General features: G+C 39.2%; 1 protein-coding gene across 1 annotated transcript in view; it reads right to left on the bottom strand.

Moving 5' to 3' along the window:
• Positions 1-48: 48 nt before the first annotated feature.
• PHEX (phosphate regulating endopeptidase homolog, X-linked) overlaps positions 49-23,344 on the bottom strand; it is a 106,484-nt gene continuing 83,188 nt past the window's right edge. Inside the window, exons 16-22 of the mRNA XM_014960422.1 lie at positions 17,113-17,167; positions 13,843-13,910; positions 11,639-11,769; positions 8,927-8,992; positions 8,703-8,807; positions 6,836-6,912; positions 49-3,277 (exon numbers count right to left, since the gene is read on the bottom strand). Of these exons, the coding sequence (XP_014815908.1) occupies positions 3,175-3,277; positions 6,836-6,912; positions 8,703-8,807; positions 8,927-8,992; positions 11,639-11,769; positions 13,843-13,910; positions 17,113-17,167 (605 nt within the window). The 3' untranslated portion in view covers positions 49-3,174. The remainder of the gene's footprint in view (positions 3,278-6,835; positions 6,913-8,702; positions 8,808-8,926; positions 8,993-11,638; positions 11,770-13,842; positions 13,911-17,112; positions 17,168-23,344) is intronic.

Below are 23,344 nucleotides of genomic sequence, written 5' to 3'. Positions count from 1 at the left end.
AGGAGAGGAGAGGAGAGGAGAGGAGAGGAGAGGAGAGGAGAAGAAGATTTACATATTTTTCAGGATTTGAAGAAGGGTACATGGGACAGGAGTAGAGGTTGTTTCTTTATGTCTACACAGTAGAAAAATAACTACAAATTTACACAGGTAAAATGTTTTGTTCATAGGTGATCCTTCCCCTCCTGATCACTGAAAGAGAAGATTACTTAGTCAACACGAAGAAACATTTCACAATATTACTGGCAGCTAAAAAAAATACAGTTTAAAAGCTCTGGGAGAAGAATACATATGAAGAAGGATTTGCTTGCATAGAGGTAATAAGTGAGCCTGATAGTACCACAGGAAGGCGTTGCTAGCACAGATCCAGGAGGCACAGTGTGAAAGCAAAGCAGGGCCAGGGAGTCTGATAAAACAGAGGCAAGGAGAAGAGCCCTTACACAGCATCACTATGCTCTAGCTAACTTTGGTGACTGAGTTTTAAGAATGCATTTAATTACCTTCTGCATGCTTTCCAACTGGTAACTAAATAGCTGACTCCTAAGTGAACTGTAAATTGCATCATCAGCTGCTTGGTTTAAGGTAAAAAGTGAGCAGGTGAGGCAAGCCAGGATCCTTGCATGGGCATATGCAAGACCTAAGGACAAGGCACTGAAAACCTGAGTCAACAACAAGGGTTCCCCAAACTGGGATACTACCCTTGAATGTGCTGGTCAGCAGCAAGGAGTTCTGGTTCACCTGGCAGCGTGTAAGGCCCCTGTCAACTGCTAAACCAGGGTACAAAATCTGGCCATGCCCTCTCTTCCCCCCTCCTAGCGCATTGTCCTCAAACCCTCCAGCTCCCTGCTATCTCCCTAGCCCAGGACGTGGCCCCCTGCATGCTGCAGGAGATGACCTAGCAAGGATGGGCCAGTTTTGCAATGGTTCCTGTGCTGTTGGGAATATACATACCACACTTCAGAAAATCCTTGGTATTAAATATTAAAAGACCTGAGCTTAGCAAGGAGCAGCAAGAGTGATATTTAAGGCAGTGAACATAAGGTGTTTTAGAAGAAATCACTGTCCAATACAGAGAAACAACCCCATGAGCCACAAAATGGCAGAATCTGTCCCACTGGAAAATCGCCATGAGAGAGGAGCTCTCACAAATGCATCTCTGACCTGAGAGATAAAATTAGAAATCTCAGAGCTGACTGTTGTGAAACTGGCTTTGCACAGTCCAGTAATTTAGAAAGTTTAGATAAGTGTTTGAGTTGTTGTCCTGACTTTTCTGAGGACAATGACCGTATTGGTACTACCTTCAATGGGGCCAGAGTGTCACCCCTGACCTTTGTGCTGTTGATCCAAAGCAGCCAACATCAAAAGCTGGCTTGAGGGAAGCAAAAGTGCTCTTCCTCTTAAGAAAACTTTGACTTTTTCAGGGAAAAATTGAAAAAAAAAGAAAGTTCTGGTCCCAAACCACAATATTTTGTTTCTAAGAAGTGGGAACAGTGTCTTGAGTTCAGAAGTCTTATCTTCCTTGTCCCTGGAACGTAGCTTGAGGGTCTATCTCCTTCCATAAATTATGTTTCCATGATGTTCCCCTTCTTTATAAAGCAACATAGAAAACTAACCCCGCTTGCAAAAACTTAGCTTCAGCTGAATCTTCCTCCACCTTGACTGTTGAAAAATGTTTGACCAATCTTTGTAAAAAATGTTTATCTTACTAATATTTCCATACCAATAAAATAAAATTTAAGCAAATAGAAGATTTCATATATATTTGTATATATATATCTAAAAGTATATACACACAGAGACATATATAGATTTGCAGTAATTAAATCAGTCTAAAGAAGCTCTCTCTCTATTTGAAAAAACTCTACCATGTAAAAATGAATTAATGCACAAAGTATATATAAATACCAGTTAAATATGTATCTTTCTGATGAGGAAGAAAGGGCTGTTTTTTTGACCCCATCTCCCCATTAGTAATAGCTATGCATTGAGGTTTTTCTGCTGCAATAAAATACATTTTTTCAGGAATATATTTTGAAATCAAATCAAATCAAAAACTCAACTGGCCTGCATGTATACTGCATTTTAAAGTCCTTTACTCCTGAATTGCTGTTTTCATCCAGACAAGTCAAATGCTGCTCGACTCGATTTTTCAGTCACATATTCTTCTTTCCTTAGAATCACAAGTCACCCTGTCCTGTCAAGAACATGAGGACAAACATTGCACACTATTTACATTCCTCTGTAAGACCTAGACATTAAGAAATCCCTAAACTAAAACCGGTATAGTATTTCAGGCTTAAAAATAAATGTAGGTGAAGCTACCTTCAGCACAAGGTAAAAATCACCCCTTGGGAAAAAAACTGCCCACACTGTAAACAAGAACAAGTGTTGTAATATTTCTGAGTATCATGGTGCTGGGAATTCCCTCTGCAAGCCTCTGATTTTCACCATGCATTGATTTTTATCATAAGCTGTTCTAAAATTAGAAAAGGCCAAGATCTGAAAAGTACCCTTTCTGTTTAGTCTTACCAGATGGAAACCAGGAGGTGCTTTCTCAGCTTGAAACTGTTCCAAAACCTGAGGCACTAATCTGACATATTAAACCGAATTTATATAAAGTCTCGTGTCTTTACATCATGCAACATCATTTATGGCATGCTGGGCAGTGACAGTTTAAGTTATGAAAATGCTGTATCACGCAGCAGATCAGAGCTGACTTTATAGCAGGTCTCATGAATTTCTTCATCCAGAAAGAATAAATTTTGTGTGGGAACATTCTGCATAGAACCCCTGCAGGGCAATAGATTAAAACTGTATTTTAGCATTTACCTCGCGCTCAACTATAAATCAGGAATTAGAATTGATAATGGCAGTTATCCATCAACAGCGATGCAACTGCAAATGAACGGGAGTAGCTTTATGGGTAAAAAGAGTTCTTTTTTATTATTATTATTATTAAAGAAAACCTATCCTTTGCTCCTATTTCAAAAGTTTCTAGGCTCTGGATAGAAAGTGATTAGATCCATGCAGGTTATCAGCATGGATAAGTAAGATGCATTTGAAGTAACCCCTCTCCAGATGGCAGAACACTATTCTGAAACTCCAGCAGAGGGCTTGAGCTCAGGTGCAGCAGTTCACATTGCAGACCCCTCTTGATGGAAGACCTGGAAGGGACGTCTACCACAGCCGGCAGGATTCTGCCCCTCGGTTCATTGTGGTGTTTGTTGGGCAATTGAAAGCTCTGCGGAACTCTTCAAAGTTACTCATGGCACCGATAACTCTGCAAAGAGAAAAAAGTGAGTGATCTGCAGGTTGCCTGCTGTGAAACACCACAGGCCTGTAAGTGTTTCAGGTTGAGTTTTCAGGCTTCCCACACGCTTTTTCCACAAATAAAACAAAAAAGTTCAGGAGAAGGACTTCCATTTAAAGTTAATCAAAAGACAATCTTGTTTCATTTGGTGCTCTGAGAAGAATCTCACTTTACTAGAAACTCAACCCAAAACCAATTGCATTTTGGGTATACTATGTCATTTAGAACAAATTTGTAATTGGCAGCAAAGGTGGGAGATCAGCAACAGCCTTGCATGGTGGAACCCTTCTTCCAGCAGATGTCAAACCACTGCAGTCCAGCAGGCAGGAGCGTGTAGACCACATGGGTGTGCTGGAAGGGATTTTATTTGACTCACGCCAGCCAGATTCTTGTAACGACACCCTCTGCCCACCCATGTACACACACAACCCTGCTCCCTGGGACTTTGCAGCCTGAAGCTGGGTTGGGGTCAGGCAGAGCCTCTCGTCAGCCAGCTCCACCTTCCACCCAGGAGCACCCCAACTCCTCTGATATTCTGGAAATCTACTTCCTGAGGCTTCTGCCCTAACTGGCTCCCAAGCTCTCTTGCTTCCACCACAGATGGTGTGATAGTGAAAGAGCAGCGCATCCCTGCCTCACACAAGCTAGACAATGTGTCTGCATCCCAGACTGGCACCTTCAGGCACAAGAGAAGAGCTCGTTCTTCCTATGCAGTTGTCCTTGGCTCCTGCTTTCGTGTTTATACTATTTAATGTTGTCAGAAATTATTACTTTACCATTGCTAGATTGGGATTGCATTGTTTGCTGATTTTTCCTATGCTTTTAAGCCTCTTGGAACTCACTAACCTGAAATTTGCAATGGTATTAAAGTAAACTGCATCCTGAGTTAAAAGCAGAAAAGTATCTACTGAGATACTAATGGTATGTCTTTCCACCCTCTTTGTTATGCAGTGGGAAAGCATTTTTCTCCATTGTAGACAATCAGCTTCTCAGCATAGCTCAGCATGGCAGAAACCATTGTTATTACATTGATTAGACTTTCTGTGGGTAAGAAAATTTGCACTCAGCTGGCGCAGAAATGGCTAAAGGTCAGTTTTGTAGGGAGAATTACAAAATTATGCTAGGCTTCAAATAAGATATACAGCTTTACTGTAAAAACATTGCAAATACATATTCAGGGACTGGAACAGCAAGAGCTGGTCATGCAGAACTGCTGCTGAAGTTGGTGGGAGCTTTGCCTGCCGTGCCAGGGATTTCACTCTGAAACCAGCATTCAAAAAAAGAAAACGCCAAATAGGAAATACTGAAAATCTGCCAGTTAAAAATAAATAAACCCAGAATGTAATCAGCAAAAGACCTTCATGTGTCCATGCACATGACTTTGCTACCCATGGTTTGATGTTGCTATGCATTAACTGTGGAATCGGAGTGGGCTGTCTGAATTTCATCCCATCCCACTACAGTAGAGACACCTTCCCCTGAACGGGTCACCCTGGTCTCCCTTGGCAGTCAATAGAAAGATGTACTTGCAAAGTCTAAGTAATGCAATTTTGTTACTTACTGAAGGATATATATACATATATATACACACCCACTTTCAAAACGCCTATTCTCTGTGAAGTGAACCAGGGGTGACTAGCTAAGATGTACACACCTATACTCAGGATAAGTATTGCTCACTTCTACCATCATTTATAGTTACTTTTTATAATTACTTTATAAAGGGCTATTTGGGCTTTTTGGAGAGCAAGAGCTGTCAATGTAGAAAATAACTCTACTGCTGTTATACTCATAATGGTCTTGGGACACAAATGAAGCAAAGTTGGGGGAATCAGATAATATAATTTGTTAACCCAGTTGATATGATTTGCAAGAAAAGACAAGCATCACAGTTTCTCTTCAGAAACTTCTGAAACAGAAACCTATTCTGAGTACCTCACACAAAAACTAAAAAATAGTTTTGTCTGTATTTTTAGACCCCAAATTCATCTAATCTTCTCTGGAATTTTCTTTCTTAGCCTGATTCCTCTATGAGTTTTTCTCCTGAATGCTCTATCCCCAGGCTTCACTGTATATTTTGGGATTTGCACCATCTCATGGGAATGTAGCTATGTAATGATTCAGAATATATAAACATACATATAGATAAATTAATCTGAGGACTTTAAAAGGCAAGAGATGGTTATTTTACCAAAATCTTAGCAAGAGTAGGAATTATAAAAAAATATTAGCCATATAGTCCTGATCTCATTGTCATGATGTATTTTCAGTTGTTAAAAGGCATGCAGATTTGCATACCGCACTAGTTTTACACTAGCTAGCTGGTGTAACAGTTACTGCAAAGGTACACTAGGTTTCAATGCAGAATATAGAAGTCTACCAAGACCAAACATACACATCTGCAATGCTAAATGTAGCACAAATATTAAATTTGTGTCCTTACATTTCCAGTTCAATTATTTCTTAACCCATTCTGGTTAAAAGTAGCCCAAGGTGTTATGCATGCCGTGTTTATATCTTCAGCTTGGTATGGTTGTGTATGAAGCATCCTCACAACTGCTCTGTGAAGGAAGTGTTGCTATTTTTAGTTTACCAAGACAGAACTGAGGCAAAGGGGGCTTGTCACCTAAATTTAGCTGTGGAGAAGGTGGGATCCCAGCTTCCTCTTTAATCAAAAGAAAGTGGTAGGAATCTCCAGAAGGCAACTAATCCTGTGTACGGGAGACATCTCCATTATCAATCAGCTTGTGAAGTTAATATCCTTCCAACAAGTACAGAGATAATGTAGCACTTGACTGAGGACAAACACACAATTCTTCCTTAAGTAAATGCAATGGACATGAATCCCAACACAAAAAACTTGCTGTTGGCCACACGAACTCTGTAGAGATGCAGAGTAATAAACTCTGTCTTCCTAATTCTTATGAAGTCTTTAAACCTTCTTCCTTTTCCAGACTTTTCTTCTTGAGGTTTGGAGGTGTCTGTGTGGAGGCCTTTGGGGCAAGGACACAGACATGCTGTTACAGCTGAACTACCACAGCTCCCTCAAGCAAAGTGTCTCTTGAAGGGCAACTGAAGAGTTCAATCTTGAACTGAACTTACAGGCCATGTTTTGCCTTGCACTATCAACATAATTCAAAGTACTCACTTTAATGGTTTTAGTGAATTTGGGCAGATTAAATCAAGAACCCTCCTAATATTCATTGCTTTCTAAAGTAGAATTGCATAGGAAAAAATCTGATAGACATTTTAGATACTCAGACCATGATTATAGAACATTACAGGGATCAGAGTGTGTTCTGGTTCAACTGCTTTTGTAGGTAGATGCAAGCCCTTCATTTTTACAGAAAAACATTTGTAATAGTGAAAGATAAGCTAATAAAACCAGTTCAATTTCAATCTAAACCAAGAGCACAGTCCAATTTTGTGTTTGCTCTTAAACCCCTCTTAACATGCTAAATTTCTGCACTTGTGTGCTGCAGTGATTGATTCTGTATGTACACTGAGTAAATACATTATTTGCATTACCTGAACTGAGGCGGGCTGTGAGCTCCCATATATATTTGCTCTCTTGCAGATTCTGGTCTAAAGGAGTTGCATCTTACCTAATAAAAGACAAAAAGCAGAAACAGGCACATTATCCAGGATGACTTTGCAAGTAAAGTAGAATGTAATGTCACTGTTCTTAAGATGCCTATGACTTACAGAATGCACAAAATGGAAAGACACCACAAACTCCTATTTTGTTTCATCTCTGCTAACGTGCAGTTTTCTGTTGTTATATTCTCTTGTTTTTCAAATCTCTTAATAGATCCAATCTCAACCCACTGTTATTCTCCACCCAGTCATTTCCATCACCTAATCATAGTCACTTTACTAGCTCTTTTTATTTAAGATTCTTTATAGAGGTAGCTTGCCTTTCAGCTTGGGCTGCAGCTTCTGATGCCTTAACAATTACCAAGCACACTTCTTGGTCTCAAACCTATGTAATGTGTATAAAAGGTATTTGTAATGATGCTTATTATCTCTAGAATTGCAGCTATATTACCTGACACATTTATTCCATGTTGGAATGTCAGTTTCTTTTGAAATTACACATTTTTCAAGTTTCCATCAGTGGTCTGCAATTCACTATTCCTGATATGATACTTGACCCAATTGTAACTGACCACAAAACATATTACAGAGAATATTAGCACAACTGAATAATCCCTCTTATCCTGTATCCATTACATGAAAAATCTCATTTAAGCAGTCCCTGCCTTACTTGAACCCCTGTGTTTAATGTTTCCTACTGAGAAAATGCTTTAGATCAGACTGTCCATAGGATATGTGGACTTCAGTGCAATGTGAACTTCTGTCTGGCTGAAGAGAGCCCTGGCGGTCTGAATGGGTCTCTTCAGTGCCTTGAGCTCTGTGGAAGCAGGCTGAGCTCTGTGGTACCTGGCATACACTGCTCTCACTGTGCCCCTCAGAGGGTCCACTGGATGTACAATTCCTGCAGAGGTTCTGTAAGACCCGCTTCCCTGTGGCTTCAAGGTTTTCCCGGGGAAAAACTGACACAGCGTGAAACTCAACTCGGCATAAACAGTCAAAGTGGAGTCTTCTCATTGGTCAGTATTGTCAAACTCCAGTGGCCCTAGACCCATATACTGCTGCACTGACTCTTTGCAAAGAAGTGATTTTTCAGTCAGGGTTGGTTAAAAAACAACATTGGTTGCATTGGGTCCTGTTTCTTCAGTTTCTTTCAACTGGTAGGTAGAGTTTTATAGCTCAACTTTTACTCCTCATGTAAGCAGTTTGCCCCAACTCTCTTAACCAAATAGCTCATTTCTATGTTCTATGTTCTCCCTGTTCTATATGTTTTTCTAAAAAACTCACATCCCCTATCAAGGTTTACTACAGTGTATTTACTGTACACAAAGGTTGGAAAAAATAAAGATTTTCTTCACTGCTGCTTAGTTTCTCTGAACGTGCTCAGTAAGGAATGGTGGTGGTACATTTGCAACAGGAGTCTGTGGTGGGAGCGGTCAGAAACTGCTGCATATGACAAGCACCAGAAAACTGGGAAGCTAAAATGGAAAGAAGTTAAGGAGTCAATAAGTGCAAGAAGAGCCTTGCAGTGGGGGGAAGCGGCAAGAGGAAAGAAAGCTGCCATGACAACACTGTGCAAAACCAAGAATAATTTCAGCAGTTCTGGCACCGTGCCTAGACAGATGATGTTGAAGAGAGAAAGAGAAAAGAAATTATAGTCCTGGGAGAAGAGGTCTCTGCTTATACCCTTAAAAGTCTGGGTTTTGCTAGTGTAGATTGTTGAAACAAAGCAGTCTCATCTCTGCACTATAGATTGTGCAGGTTAACAGATGGGGACTCAAAAAACATTTGTACTACTCACGTGGGCATAACTCAGAAAGAAAAGCTGGTTGTGTGTGAACTCAAGGCCTGGCAGTAAAGGCTCTTCTTCTCCTCCCCTCTTCTCTGAAATCCATCTCCTGTATGCCTGATAAGAAAGAGATACTGAATGCCTTTCAGTGACTTGGAATCTAACCACAGCTTTTTCTTCTTTTTTTTTTTTTTTTCAAATAACTCTTATGTTCCAGGTATTTTTCACCTACTTACCCTGAAAGCCTCTCGCAAACCTCCATTATCAGCAATGTTTTCTGCCAAAGTCCTCTTGCCTTTCACCTGGCAGGATAAAAGAACATCAATCATTTGGCCCATTTCTGAACTTCCTTCTTGATCAACTTCAAGAAACAGGGGTAAAAATAAAACAAGGCGAGAACGATCTCAGCCATTTTCAACCGTCATATCTCTGGTTAAGAAAATTGGGTTTAAATGTGAAAACTGTCAGTAAACAATTCTCTGTGATTAGTTATCCTGGCTCTGGTCCTAGGTCTCTGTAGCACAAAATGTAGTAGTTAAAATGCACTCAAGAATCCAGTCTCTGACCTTTGATCTAAGCATCACAAATTTTCCCCTGAAGCCTGTTTTTCTCTGGTGACATGTGAGATCCAGTAGCCCCTTTCTTAAACTTTTATCTAAGAGGTTATATTTGTTTTTCTACATAACTCTTTATATACTACTGGAATGCTAAAATATCTTTTAAGTCATAACATAAAACAGCGTAATTAAAAACCAACATCAGAGACAGAATTGAAATTGATAGTATATTCAGCGCTCTAAAAATATCTGTGAAGGAGATTCATGTTGCTTTTCCCCAGTATTGATTCCAAGAGCAAGAGCAACAAGAATAATTTGCAAGAAGCGGTGCTATCTAAACTTTCTAAAAAAGCCAGTCTGCTGGTATCACAAAGTGCAATATCATTATGAAGAAATCCTCATTTCTGCAAATGCAGCAGTATCTCTGATCACCCAGCCTACTAAGGTCTTGGTGGTACCAAACTGTATTTGTAATTATGCAGTTTTACTCTCTGTTATGTCTTGAATGAGCAAGGTAATTGAGAGCAGTTTTGAGCAGAGCTCTGAAGGTCAATGTTGTCCTGCAACCTCCGATGACAGGCTCTCCCATGCTGCAGGGAGGAGTATAAGGGTGCCAGGACCTATCTTAGCTTCAAGATAGTAGAAGAGGAGCAAATGGTGCAGAAGGGGTAAAAGAACCTAGGGGATACCCAGATACACGTGCACAGCCCCACCATGAAGTACAGATGAGACCCTGGATGGGACTCAAGGCAAGGACCTTGATATTTTGGGTTCCAATGTTACACCCAAGGGTGTAACAAAGGAGAAATGGGAGCAGTAGAGGAAAGTGTATCCCATTCCTGTCAGCCCTTCCTCCCCTCAGGAGGCTGGAGATGGAGGTGGGAGAGAGACTTTTAGCAGAAAAAGTGCTGGGACACCACAACGCACACACCAGATTGCCTTTTTTTCTAGCTACTTACTCATAGATTTTTCTTGCAGTGGGCTTGTGAAGTAGACTGATTTAGAGCATAAAATGAGAGCAACCTAGCAGTGGCACTTGGGCCGTAGGTCATTTTAATAAGTGGAAGAAGCCTTTCCACTGATCTCAGGCAGCTCTGGGTCAGGTATCTGAGACTACTCTCTGCAGACAGTTCGTGACAGGGCTCAGGGAACACGATAAGCCCTTTATTTGATCAGATGACTTTATGTGATTACTGCACTCTGAAGCTATTTCTATATCCACTTTTTCTTTCATTATGCTTCTTTTCTGGAGACATTTTTATCTTAAACTGGATGAGAAAGATTAGTAAATAGGTTTTCTGATCCATGTAAAATATTCATACAGGGTAAAAAATCTGCAGAATGTACAAATATTGATGTAAATGACAGGCAAAAAAAAGCTCTTTGCATGCACGCCTCGTCATACAGAAACTATAAAATACAGCAGAAAATTCTCAAGATTCTTCTTTTACCCTCTACAAAGTGCTTTAGATTATCCTACAGAAATACAAGGAAAAAGCCTTATAGATGGTGAGGCTGTAGGGAACAAGATCTCTCTAGTAAGCTCATCCACTAGCTTCAAAGGCTGTAGCAACCCTGGAGGGGAAATTCAGATCTATCCCATCTCAAGAGAAGGTAAAAGGGGTGGCCAAGCCAATGGTAGGAACATGGGAGGGACTCAGTCACATCCTCGGGGAAGTTTTTAATGACTGGAATTTTAGCTACTGATTTCTGAAGGTCTGGGGTTTATCCTATTTCTCCTTCATTTTGGACACTTAATAATGTGTGCACTTTCAGGGAAGCCCATAGCTCTGATAGAAAATGAAACAGAAAGCATTTCCTCACACTTTCTTCCTCAGTACTTTTCTATGAGCTACTGCTATCCTGCTCCCTTCATTTGAGATACAAATTGGGTCTGTGTGCACACATGGAAGAAATAGCAAGAGTTGAATGTGGAATAAAGTAGGGCTTATGCATCCATTTTATAGCTGTAATAAATAACAGGCTGAATTGCTAAAGGAATCTATAAAATGTGCTATTATATTCTTCTTTTTAAAAAGAGTGGCTGCTCAGTTTTCATTACAGACCTCATCTTCAGAAGACATTTAACATGCTCACAGTAATTAGACCAGCCCTGCTGAGTGGCTTCATCCTCTTTCTCCAATTCCAATACGATGTGATAGGCAGAAGTGGTTTAACCCTGTCACCAGAGTGTGGGTAGTGGTATTTGACTGGACTAATCAAATCTGACAGACAATTTTTATCACAATTATTCACTTCAAAAAATGATTTGTTGTGAGAAATGAAGTTGGTAGCTTAATGACCCAATATGTTGGAATTTATAAAAAGAAAACTTTAAACCTCTCCCCAAACTAATGCACCACTGCTTTCAATCACTGTTGTTTTACATACATGTAGGCCAGCTTTCTTCCAGTAGTAATTGCTGTATTGATTGATCATGCATTTTGTTTTCTCTTTAAATTTTTCTTCAGATTCAGTTGTCCACCAAGGATCTAAATTTCCATTTTTATCATATTTTCGACCTTAAAAAAGAAAGAAAGAAAGAAAACAAATGTTTCTGGAAGAGAAAAACCTATGCTTTTCTAGTCTTGGAATCTATCACCAGCACAGAAATGAAAGGTGAATGTACTCATGCAAGTGTGTGTACAAAATGGATAAGATCAGTGAGAAAATCTTGACCCCACTCAAGTCAGTTACAAAAAGCTGGCATTCTATTTATTGTCATGTTTTCCATTTTCAGAAAAAAAATAGTAATGACTAATGAGTTCAATAGTACATTTTATAATTACATAGCGTGAAAGGCATATGAGCTTTCTTGTAAGTATAATTGTGAGTATTTTTCATCCTCAGCCCATATGTCTTTGGTTCTGCAAACTTGATGATAACTAATTTACTATTAATTAATTATATGTTTCACACAAAAAAAAAAAATTCTGTTTTATGGAAACTTCTGAAGTTTCCATTTTTTGGCTTGAAGCAAACCATTCCTATTCATGGAAGAAAAGAGAATGCATACAACCCATTCCCCAGCCTGATGGTTACAGCAGTGGCTTGTAGAAGATTCAGCCTCTGAATAGAGGAAATAGAAATAACTAAATCTTTAGGGATTTTATCTTCTTGAGCAAGACAACATACAGGATAAAAATAAAGAAATAAACCATCTCTTTCCCTCAATCATAACGAAGAATGGAATCACAGAGCATGGTTGCATCTATATGGGCAGCTAAACCTGCTCTGAAAAAAAAGTCTTAACTTGTCCACATTTCTCCAGCAAAAAAACTATATAGGACCTGACTGCCAGACTTTTAGGAACATTGGGTCAGAACTGAAAACTAAGTCCAGGCCCTACACATCACACTGCAGAACAGAAAAATCAGCCAGTACTCACATGCTGTAATATTCTCTGTAGCAGGGTCTCTTAACCATGCTATGTTCAAATGAAGGTCAGTTCCAGAAGCCAAGTTTATCAAATCAAACTATCCACTCAAATGCGTGGATGCACTTCCTATACCATAACCTGTATGATATGGAAGTGGTAGGGCATATAGGAATTTGTGAAGAAACATTTCACCACTCAGGAGTGTTTGCATATGCAAAATGTTGCGGAGCAGCACCAACAGGATACAAGGTTTTCCTTTTTTTTTTTTTTAAAGGTATTCAAAATAACACAACATAAGCAACCTAACTTTAGTGAGGCAGCAAGCTAGAAGCCTGATTTTCCCTAAACTCCCCATATTTTCGGTGGAAAGAGTTTTCTCTAGACAGTGAGTCAGAGCGGGATGTCAGTCAGACACTCAAAATTGCTCCCTGGAGTAGCAGATTCGTGTTTCTCTCTCTCCCTGCCTGCCCCTTGGGAGCCCAATTTTAAAAAGCACTTTACTGAGATAGCCGAAGTTAGATGGTGGCAATGCCCCACTCCACCCAGTTTTTCAGGACAGTCGGTTTGACATTTTCAGACCATTTCTTCTTTCTCTTTTCTTTTTTCTTTTTTCTTTTTTCTTTTTTCTTTTTTCTTTTTTCTTTTTTCTTTTTTCTTTTTTCTTTTTTCTTTTTTCTTTTTTCTTTTTTCTTTTTTCTTTTTTCTTTTTTCTTTTTTCTTTTTTCTTTTTTCTTTTTTCTTTTTTCTTTTTTCTTTTTTTTTCTTTTTTCTTTTTTTTAAATATTTTGCAGTACGTTTTTTGTTCCACTTCTGTTCCAGTGTTGTATTTTAGTATTTGTAAATAATTGTCTATTGAAAAAAGTCAAAATTTAAATGAAACATTTTCTGGGAAGTCACTTTTATCAATCAGAAATTATCCCTTTGGGCTTTCCACTCCCCCAACCAGGATTTTCTGTATCTGTTTTTGATTTAGTTTCCATTCAAAATAAACAGAAAGTGTCAAACTTGTAGTATTTGTTACCAAACAAAATCTGTTTCAGGCAAGCAAGATTGTATGTAAATACATAAAAAACCACAACTTTGTCGGCTTTTTTCACACAATTCAGCATTGTTAAAAACAAAAACAATAAAAAAGTTAAGGCATATATGAGTTCGCTTTCGAATCTGCCAACTGATTAAAAAAAAGGAAGTTATTGACATATGGACAAATACTTACCATTGCTGTCAAACCCATGAGTAAACTCGTGGCCAACAATTACTCCTATGGCACCATAGCTTAATGACCTGCAACACAAAGAAGCAATGTTCACAGTTATGAACATCAAAGGAGAGAGGAATCAAACAGACTTCTACCTCAGGAAAGATCATTCTTTATTTAAATGGAAGAGGGAGGAATGGGTCTAAAAATCATACCTGCACAATTTTGACTTAAAGTTGCTGAAAGTCTGAATGTTAAACTCTTACTTGTTTAAAACCAACCTATACTATAAAATCTTAAACAGCATTGTGATGGTTCACTCTTCTAACCAAAACCCTTATTAACATCATATGAGCTCCTAAATGTCACCTTCAGCTGACTGCACTGTGTATATTCTAACTGAGAACAGGACAAAGTCATAGGTGAAATTATTCTCTTAGCAGCATCATGGAAAAAAAAGATCAAAGACTGATAATGCCAGCTCAAATCATTCTTTTCTGGCATGCAACACACAGACTCGCAAATGACTGACTCTAGTTTGTAAGCATTAAATAGACCTCCTTTCCATTTTAAAAAGAGAGATCATGCAATTTCCTTGCACCTGCACAGAATAGGACATGATCTACAGTCAGGTGTAATGCACTGGAGAAACAGAATAGAAAGAAATATTTTGTATTCCTGATTGACAATTAATTATGTTTTCCTCATTATATCCAAATAAACATGCATCTGGGAAAAATAAAGTTGAAAGAAGGAAAGGTTAAGGGGTTTTTTTGTATCAGATGCAGTGGTTATTGCAGGGGGAAAATGATCTACTAAATGGATCTTTCATCTGTTAAGTTGTTCTTCAATATTTTAATTATTTCAGTTGTTGAGATACCATACTTTGAAATAGCTTATAGTATTTCTAACACATTGTATTGAAATAGGAGAAATGCAGAGGGTTTTGAAGTAAGTTGTTATTACTGGACCTAATGATCCATAGCACACTAATTGCTCATCTCAGTCATGCCCAAAAAGTATTATATGATTTAATTCCCCCTGCTCCCATGATAATTCTTCACTTGTTTTTTTCTTTCCTGAAAGGTAATTTGCATGTGATAAAATCTTCGCTACTGTTTTTTTTTTCTGTTCCCCCCCCCCCAAGTATTATTGCAAAACTTCACTTAAAATGCTGGTTAAAATTATACATTTCAGCAATGAAAATATCATCCTTTTGTGTGACAAATTTGTAATCTTGTGTAGCACACAGTGATAATTATCCATACTAAATGTACTATGTTAGACTTGTTTTCCACATCTGAAGTAAAGTGGTTACACAGGATCTTTTGCAGCTGGAGAAGTATAAAAAGAATGGCACGAAACATGTAAAGAAGTCAAGAAGAACCCATAAGCACTATTACTAAATACATCTTATTTTTCCTCTAAGATTCTTGGCCATCACAGGTGGTAGGGGTAAAGAACAGGCTGGTGCCTTGGAGCTCCTGGGGCTTTCCCCAGCTTCAAAAGATGGCATGAAGTTTGGGGTGAATTTTGGCTTTTACTTCTGTGAATCCCCTGCAGCGTTTTGTCCAGTTCAACAACATCTTTGCCAGAAATGCTCCCAGCTGTGTTCATACTCCTCACTTCTGGGCCATGGTTAGACACAGACAGGGAAGACTAGGTGCAGCCTAGCAGGTACCATTTTAGAGGGGAAGTTTCTGGGACTGGGGAGGTTCCAAGGGCTGAAAGGAGGCTATCGACTCAGGTAGTTTGAAGTCTCTATTTCAATACATCTGGCATTGAATACTCGTAACTATGAAAGATGGCATTTGTATGGTATTCTATTTCATGTACTGAGATGTAAAGTGATAACTTAGCTTCCCTTTATGCAAATAGATGCAGCTGTTGTATAGTGGTTATGCTGGAACCGGACATTAAAGCACCACTAAATGTTAAATATTTGCTAAATCAGATTTCCAGCAAGTGCTGATGACTTTTTGATGATTTTTCTGTTCCAGTGCCATGTTTCTTCTGTTTCTTCTAAGGAGACAGCTAACAGATCCAGAATATTTCAAGGACAAAAGCAATCTGTTGTCTGATATAAAACAGCTACATTTGTTTACTAAATTTAATTTTGATACGTACTCAAGCAAAACCAATTTAAGCTCAGGTAACCTTTCAAGAAGAGAAATGAGCAAAGTATAATTCTTTGAAAGAACCACAATTTTACAGCTACAGCAGAAGGTCAGGGTACAGAGAAATCTCTTCAGAAAGCAAAGCTGGAAATAGGTCTGCAATATCCACAGCAGAAAATAAGTTCACCTTAACAAGAAAGGACTTTCTTCTATCCCCAGTTACCACTGAGAAAGTCACCTGGCTCATAAGAATTCTCTTTGAATGCAAATTCATTTGTTCTTAAATTGAATGTGTCTCTGCGTATATTGGCAAATTTTCTGTTTACAAGGACACATCCAGAATGGAAGATGGCAAACCCAAAATGTTTTAAAATTTTGACTTTTTTTTTAACAAAGATTTATTAAGGATACGTTACGCCAGTGACTGGCTTTATATAAGTGCAAAATAACTTTCAGAAACTTCTGTCAGAAACTTTTCATGATCTTATCCTGGCCTAAAATAGAAAGTTATTGAACTGCACAAAAGCAGTGATTTTTCAAAATTAAATATATGTGACCTATAATTATTCTTCCTCAGCCAGAGTAGCACATGAGCAATCCCTTACGCACGTGGAGATATTCTCACACACCTCAACAAGCACAGCTGAAGGCCCACTGTTAATCTTAGATATTAGCAGAAAGTGAACTATAAACTGATAATAAATGGCTTCTCAGGGTATTCACTTCTATTCAGGAAGCGTAGGTTACCTGATTTACAATTCGTTTTAATACCTGCCATGTGCACACTGCGGCATCTGCATGCTATAGCATTGAAACACTTCCACTCAGCTGCACTTAATTAGCTATTCCTGTGAGAAATCAGTCATCAGTTTGAGACAACAGCAACACATACAGCTCTCAAGGGTAAGAAAAGTTATCTCACAAAGCAGCAGTTTTCAAAGTCTGGTTTTTCAACAGTAAAAGCAGGATGCAGCAGGGAAAAACACACAACACAGAGGCCAAGACTTCCCTACCAAAGGACAACACAGTATTCCTGTGCACTGCCTGTTGGTCTTCTTCAGCAGTGTAGCCTTCTTCTCCATGCCCTCTTCTCTGTCTATATGTATTTCCAGTACCTTTCCCAATTGTTCCTCATTTCTGGGTGTAAGAAGTTCCCTGGTGCAGAACTTACCTAGGATACTCTGTTCCCCAAAAGAAAGGCTTTTGCAGTTCTCCTGCTGGGAATCCTGCAACAGCAAAAAACAGAGAGGTCCTTAGCTCAATGCAGTTAAGGACCAAGTCACAAGGCCCAAGGATTTTGCTAGAGAAGCTTTCCCTCAGGTGGTAGTTTCAGAATGCTGTAGAGAGGATCTTTGAGAAGAAGAGATCCTCACCCCTTCAGGACCACAAGGGCAATGAGATGCTGCACTGCTAGAACCTTATTTTCTTCTATGGCTACATGCATATCTGTGTGTGTAAATGCATGTGTTCCTGTGAATAAACACCCAATATTTCCTGTGAAAAAGAGAAAACTATTGGATTGCACTCAAATGTTGACAGGTCAACAGAGAATATGTAGGCAAAATGCAACAAGAAGTAGGAAATTGTTAGCGTAGTGAGGCTTCAGTGCAGCAAGAGACACGTGGAAGTGATAAAATACAAGCTTAATTCTATATACTCTATGAAAATCAAAGGTAAATGAACATACTTATTCATTTTTGGTAAAGGAGAGCTATGGACTATTAAGGCTGTAGAGTCAGTCTAGCTACAGGAATTACCTGTCTGCTTCCGGTAGACTAACTAGTTGCCATAAACCTGTCAGTGGAGACATCACTCTAGTGAGTAATGATCTGTTAATGTTGCACACAGGAACAAAAATTATTCCTTAAATTCAAAGTAATAGGTCTATTTCTAATTTCTGGACGACATTTCAGTGCCCTGATTCTGAAGGCACTGAAGCTAAACATGGTAACAGTTTAACGGCCCAAAGAACTGTTAAATAAACCAGACAACTATGGTCAAAGTTCTCAAATGCTGGTGAAAAGTGGGCTCAAATGTGGAATTTGATATCTCGTGTCAGGAATTTCCATCTATAAAGCATGGGCGTACACCTGCTTTGAAGTTTACCTCACATGGACATCACCTTGTCAATGAGGCACCAGTTTCCATGGGTGATCCACTTGCTTTCCCAGGAATATTTGCTTCAGCTTATGGGCCTCTTTCTAAGACATCACTTGACCACTCAAATCAAAACAAAAGCCACATTCACTTGATTCTGACTCTGTTCCAATTTTTGGTTGATAAATAGCGCATGGATTTATCTCATCTGACATAAATTGTCAGGCAAGATTTTTGTCCCATACAAAGTCTTTACACATAAAATGCTGTCAAAATCATATCAAGTGATGTGGCAAATAGTAGGTCCTCCTGACATGCCCGTCTGCTTTTTTCTGCCGGTCCTCCCTGGCTGCCTTGACCACCTATTTGCAATTAACTTATAAAAAATGTGTTTTTCAAACTTATTATCTGAGTGATATTTTCTCTTGCTTCTCTAGATGCTGTTTTGTTGCTTCAAGCATGTTATCATTTACTTTTCCAGTGCTACAAAACACAATTGTACCAATGTCAAGGAAAAAGTTTTCCTGATCTCTCATGTGGCAAATAGTAGGTCCTCCTGACATGCCCGTCTGCTTTTTTCTGCCGGTCCTCCCTGGCTGCCTTGACCACCTATTTGCAATTAACTTATAAAAAATGTGTTTTTCAAACTTATTATCTGAGTGATATTTTCTCTTGCTTCTCTAGATGCTGTTTTGTTGCTTCAAGCATGTTATCATTTACTTTTCCAGTGCTACAAAACACAATTGTACCAATGTCAAGGACAAAGTTTTCCTGATCTCTCTTTGCCTCCCAGCACACACAGAAGTGTATATATTTACTATATATGTTTTTAAAACACCTCACAACAATGGTACACTCACGCAACCCGATCAAGATTGCTTGTTAGTAAACAGTTAAGAGCTGGAAATGTAGTCTGAGCTACATTGCTTGTTTACTTCCAACTATTGAACCTCAGGAAATGTTTTTTGGACATGCCAAAGAGACCATTTAAGGAAGGATTCAATAGACTCCATTAACTCTGAATGATTCTCTTCCCCTAACAGCAGATGAGAGTTCATACTGAAGATGGTATGAACCAAGGTAGCATAGTCACCCCACAAATCACGTTTAGGGATCACACAATCCTTTGTGCCTGTCACCACACCGAGAGGCTATCAAGATCTTGTAAGCAGCTACAACTCTTTTGTCCAGGTATAGACTTGTGTAGTGAATTTTCACTTGTCTGTGTACCAGATAGAGGTAATATACATTATTTACAGTACACTAGTTGCAAACCTTCTCTCAGGCTTACGCATCTAAGAAATATAATCTAAAGGTGTCTTCATAGGACATTGCTGAAACACCATCAGATGCGAGTTAAGCCATTAGATAAAGTTTTCACTGAACAAGTGATGTGTGTGAACTGGAAGAAGCTCCAATCCTGAATCCATACAACAGGTTTATAATTATTTTACTCAAAGTCAGGATCCATTTTAGGTAAGACATGCCTGAGCATAGAATTTGTTGAAGAAGTGGTTTTAGCTTCTGGGCAGCTGTGTGAAACAGCTTTGGAGTTTGATTGCACTAAAGGAAGTTTAGGAAGTTCCAAAGCAAAGTCAGAAGCCACCAGAATGCAATATACACTTAAGAAAAACTCAAGGAACTGGAATGTGTTACCCACAATAGGATTTTTTTTTCTTTTATAAGAAAAAATATTACCTAGTTTTGAAAGTGATTCTTTGGCAGCTAGTAAAACAAAGGAGTCCTGTTCTCCAGAGTTTAGTAGCACTAAATGAGGGAGGGTGATTGTCCACTATTGCAACACTACAAGGAACAGATTCGGAGTTAGCAACACAAGGCATTTCTCGGTGTTGCCTCAGGCAAACATCAACTAGATCATCCTTGGAGACAATAAGGATAACAATGTCCTACACCTAGAATCTCCTTGAAATTATAACAGGAGATAGATCACCTGACAGTTTCTTATTTTGTGTTGTTTTAAATCCCTCAATTTAGGCAATTCCCTAGTGAAGTCTGTTTCTTGCTTGCTTGGCATATTGTACGTAAAAGAATTCATAACAAAACTCAGAGAGCTCATAGTAGGCTGTAGAAGCAATAAATACTAATGAGATTATTTATATGCCACTGGAGTTCAAGCAAGCAAAGCACTGATCTGAGGGAGTAAGTCAGCCAGACTTCAGAGAGTTTCACGTCTTAAGCAATAGATACAGGCACTGAGAAGGTACTTTTAGCTAACTCTTCACCATAAATTTAGCCTAAAAATAGCCTGTAGTGCATCTTTTCATGCTTTCTCCCTCTACACAGCCCCAGAAGAGGGATATGGGCTGAAAGCCTCTCTGTACAATTTATTGTTAGTGCAGGCTCGGAGCCTACACTCAAGGCCATTACTCACCAACACTGCACAGAAAGAAAACTGTGTTGTCTTATTACAGACCCCACACAAACCTATCTGCCGTACGTAGGACTTGCAGAATCTACTTTGCCTACTGTCTTACAGCCTACCTACTTTTGAGGCAATGTCATCATAGGATCGCAGCATCATTCAGAGATAGGCACTGCTGTCACAAGCCACAGGAGCACTGGAGGTCTGTGGGCAGCTGAGTTCAAGCTGTCACAGAACATCACGGATATCCTCCATCCATGCATCTTACAGGTGTCAAGGTGGGACAGCCAGGCTACATCATCCTCCAAATGGACTTAGTGCCACTGACCACAACACTTCAAGATGAGCAGTTCTGATCACAGCCCCTTAAGTCCAGCAGCCCACAGCCCCTTAAGTTCAACCAACTTTCAGTCCACATGACTTTCCACTTGTCTGGCAGTTTGTATTTGAGAATGTTATGGAAGACAGTGCTGAAAGTCTTGCTAAAATCAAGATGAATCACATTCACTGCTCTCCCCTCATCCACCAAGCTAGTCATCTTGTCACAGAAGGCTGATCAAGGAAACTGCTTCCAGGATTTACTCTATCATGTACACAGGGACTGATGTAAGGCTGACCAGCTCTATCATGTACACAGGGACTGATGTAAGGCTTCTTGTTCAAGTTCCTTGAATCTTCCTTCTTGAACATAGGAGTGACATTTGCTTTCTTCCAGTCCTCAGGAACCTCCCCCAGTCACCACAACCTTTCCAAGATAATCAAGAGTGGCCTGACAATGACATCAACCAGCTTCTGCAGCACTCATACGTGCACCCTGTCAGAGCCCACGGACTTGTGTCTGCTCAGTCTGTTTAGATATTCCCTAACCTCCTCCTCCACTGAGGGCAAGTCTCCTTGCTCCAGACTTCCCTTCTGGTCTCAAGGGCCTGGGATTCCTGAAAGCCTTACCAGTAAGGACTGAGGCAATGAAGGCATTGAGTACCTCGGCTTTTTTCCATGTTGTTTGTCACCAAGTTCCCTGTCCCCATTCAGCTTTGGCCCACATTTTCCCTACACTTCCATCTGCTGCTGTTACACTGGCAGAAATGTTTCTGGGTGCCCTTCACATCTCCTGACAGATTCATGTCCAGGTAGGTTTTCCTAAACCTAGGAGGTTTCCTAAGGTTTTTCCTAAACCTTTCTAAACCCTGTGTCTGGACCCTTGAACAGTGACTCTTTGCTGAACTCACTTTACTCAACTTACTGTCTTGGAACACAGGGGCATTTAAAGCAGTGGAGTATATCTGGCTTACTTCAAATATTTCACTCTAAATTTATGCTGATGTTGAAGTTCTGACAGCACTTTACCTGCATAGGACTACTTTTAGCTTAATTGAAGGCTTCTAGATTCTTTTATCCATTATATCAATTTTCAGCCTCTCTCCACAGCAAGGTGCTATAAAGCTTGTTAGAATGCATTTCAAATTTGAAACAGGTTTGTCGTTTTTTTTCTCTACTTGTACAGGGCCTTTACTGCCATTGACGAATCCGTTTACCAGCTAATACCTTTATGGTATTATTACACACATTTTGCAGATGAACATGCTGAGACTCAGTGCAATATTGTTAATTCCTTGAGGAGACACAAGCAATCACATTTCATCTGATAGTACACTGAAATGATGCAGACTAAGAAAACTAAACCCACATAAGATGGCTCACCAAATCATGAGGAAATTTGGAGTTCAAATCTAAATATGAATTCAAATTCTATAGCTCAATTTCCCTGCGCAGTTATATTGCATGATATTTTTAACTGAGCAAGACAAGATCTAGTAAAGCCTTATTCCAAGTCAGTGCATTTAAAATTTCTAATTATTAGTTGATTTGTTTAAAGCAACTTCTGACAGGCTAGTGAATCCAGTCTGTAAGTCGTAGATATGTGAGACAGCTGAGCTAAATTGTGTGATATACAGGGTACTCTGCCAATGGTTGTACTGGCAATTCTCAGATGTCTTTAAAAGTTGTAACTCGTTTTTCAAGTGCCACTGAATAATTTCAGATGGAGATTTTTAAAGGGATAAGATATAAGCAGGAGACTAACTGCTGGTCAGTAAACAAAAGATATTGAATTTACAGGAACAATTAAGCATGAAGACAACTAGGGTATTGGTTAGTAATCTGAAAACAGCACAAAGGGAAGGATACATTTGTTAAAAATGGCTCCACAGACTTCTGTTTGTACAACTGAATCATTTCCCAATGCCTTTTGAGATGACTTTGCATGTCATGCTTGGGCTTTAACTGTCAGTCTCGATGGGCAAAGGTCTTCTGCAAGTTTTCTAAGATAGACCAGACATGAGGAAACATATAGGATGCTGCAGAACATCCCAGACAGCTTTGGGCACCTATATGTAGGTGATTAGGATCAAATTCTTTGTTATAACATGAACCTGAATCCTGCACTTAATTTCGAATCTTATCTTGTGGACGAAGAGGATAGAAAACATAAATTGTGTAAGGATGGAAAATACAAATTGAGTGAGGCACAGTGACTATTTCGTGCTACACATGAATACAAAGCTTAACTCTCCAAGAAGCAGTGAATAAATTCATTAACAGATAAAGAGAAGTGATGATCCTAAAGCAGAGGACTCGGTAGCCTCTGGTTCAATTCTTGGCTCAGTTTCTGCTTCCCCTGTCAAGAGACTCTTTGCTGCTCATGAAAAAGAGAGAATCCAGTATTTCCTAACATCAGTGGAGCAATTTGAGGAGAAACCTGAGATGGTTTGGTGAGAGGCCAAGGAATATTGTGTGCTAAGGGACTAGGAAACCTGTGAGAACACCTGTTTTTACAAGGAACTTTAATCTTTGTTTTCTAAAGGAAAAAACTCACCATATTCTCCAGAAAAAGAAAAAAAAAAAAAAAAGAAAAAAAAAAAAA

Source organism: Calidris pugnax, unplaced genomic scaffold (genome assembly GCF_001431845.1).
Source record: "Calidris pugnax isolate Ruff unplaced genomic scaffold, ASM143184v1 scaffold188, whole genome shotgun sequence".
Classification (NCBI taxonomy): domain Eukaryota; kingdom Metazoa; phylum Chordata; class Aves; order Charadriiformes; family Scolopacidae; genus Calidris; species Calidris pugnax.
This window is presented reverse-complemented; position numbering and strand designations above follow the sequence as displayed.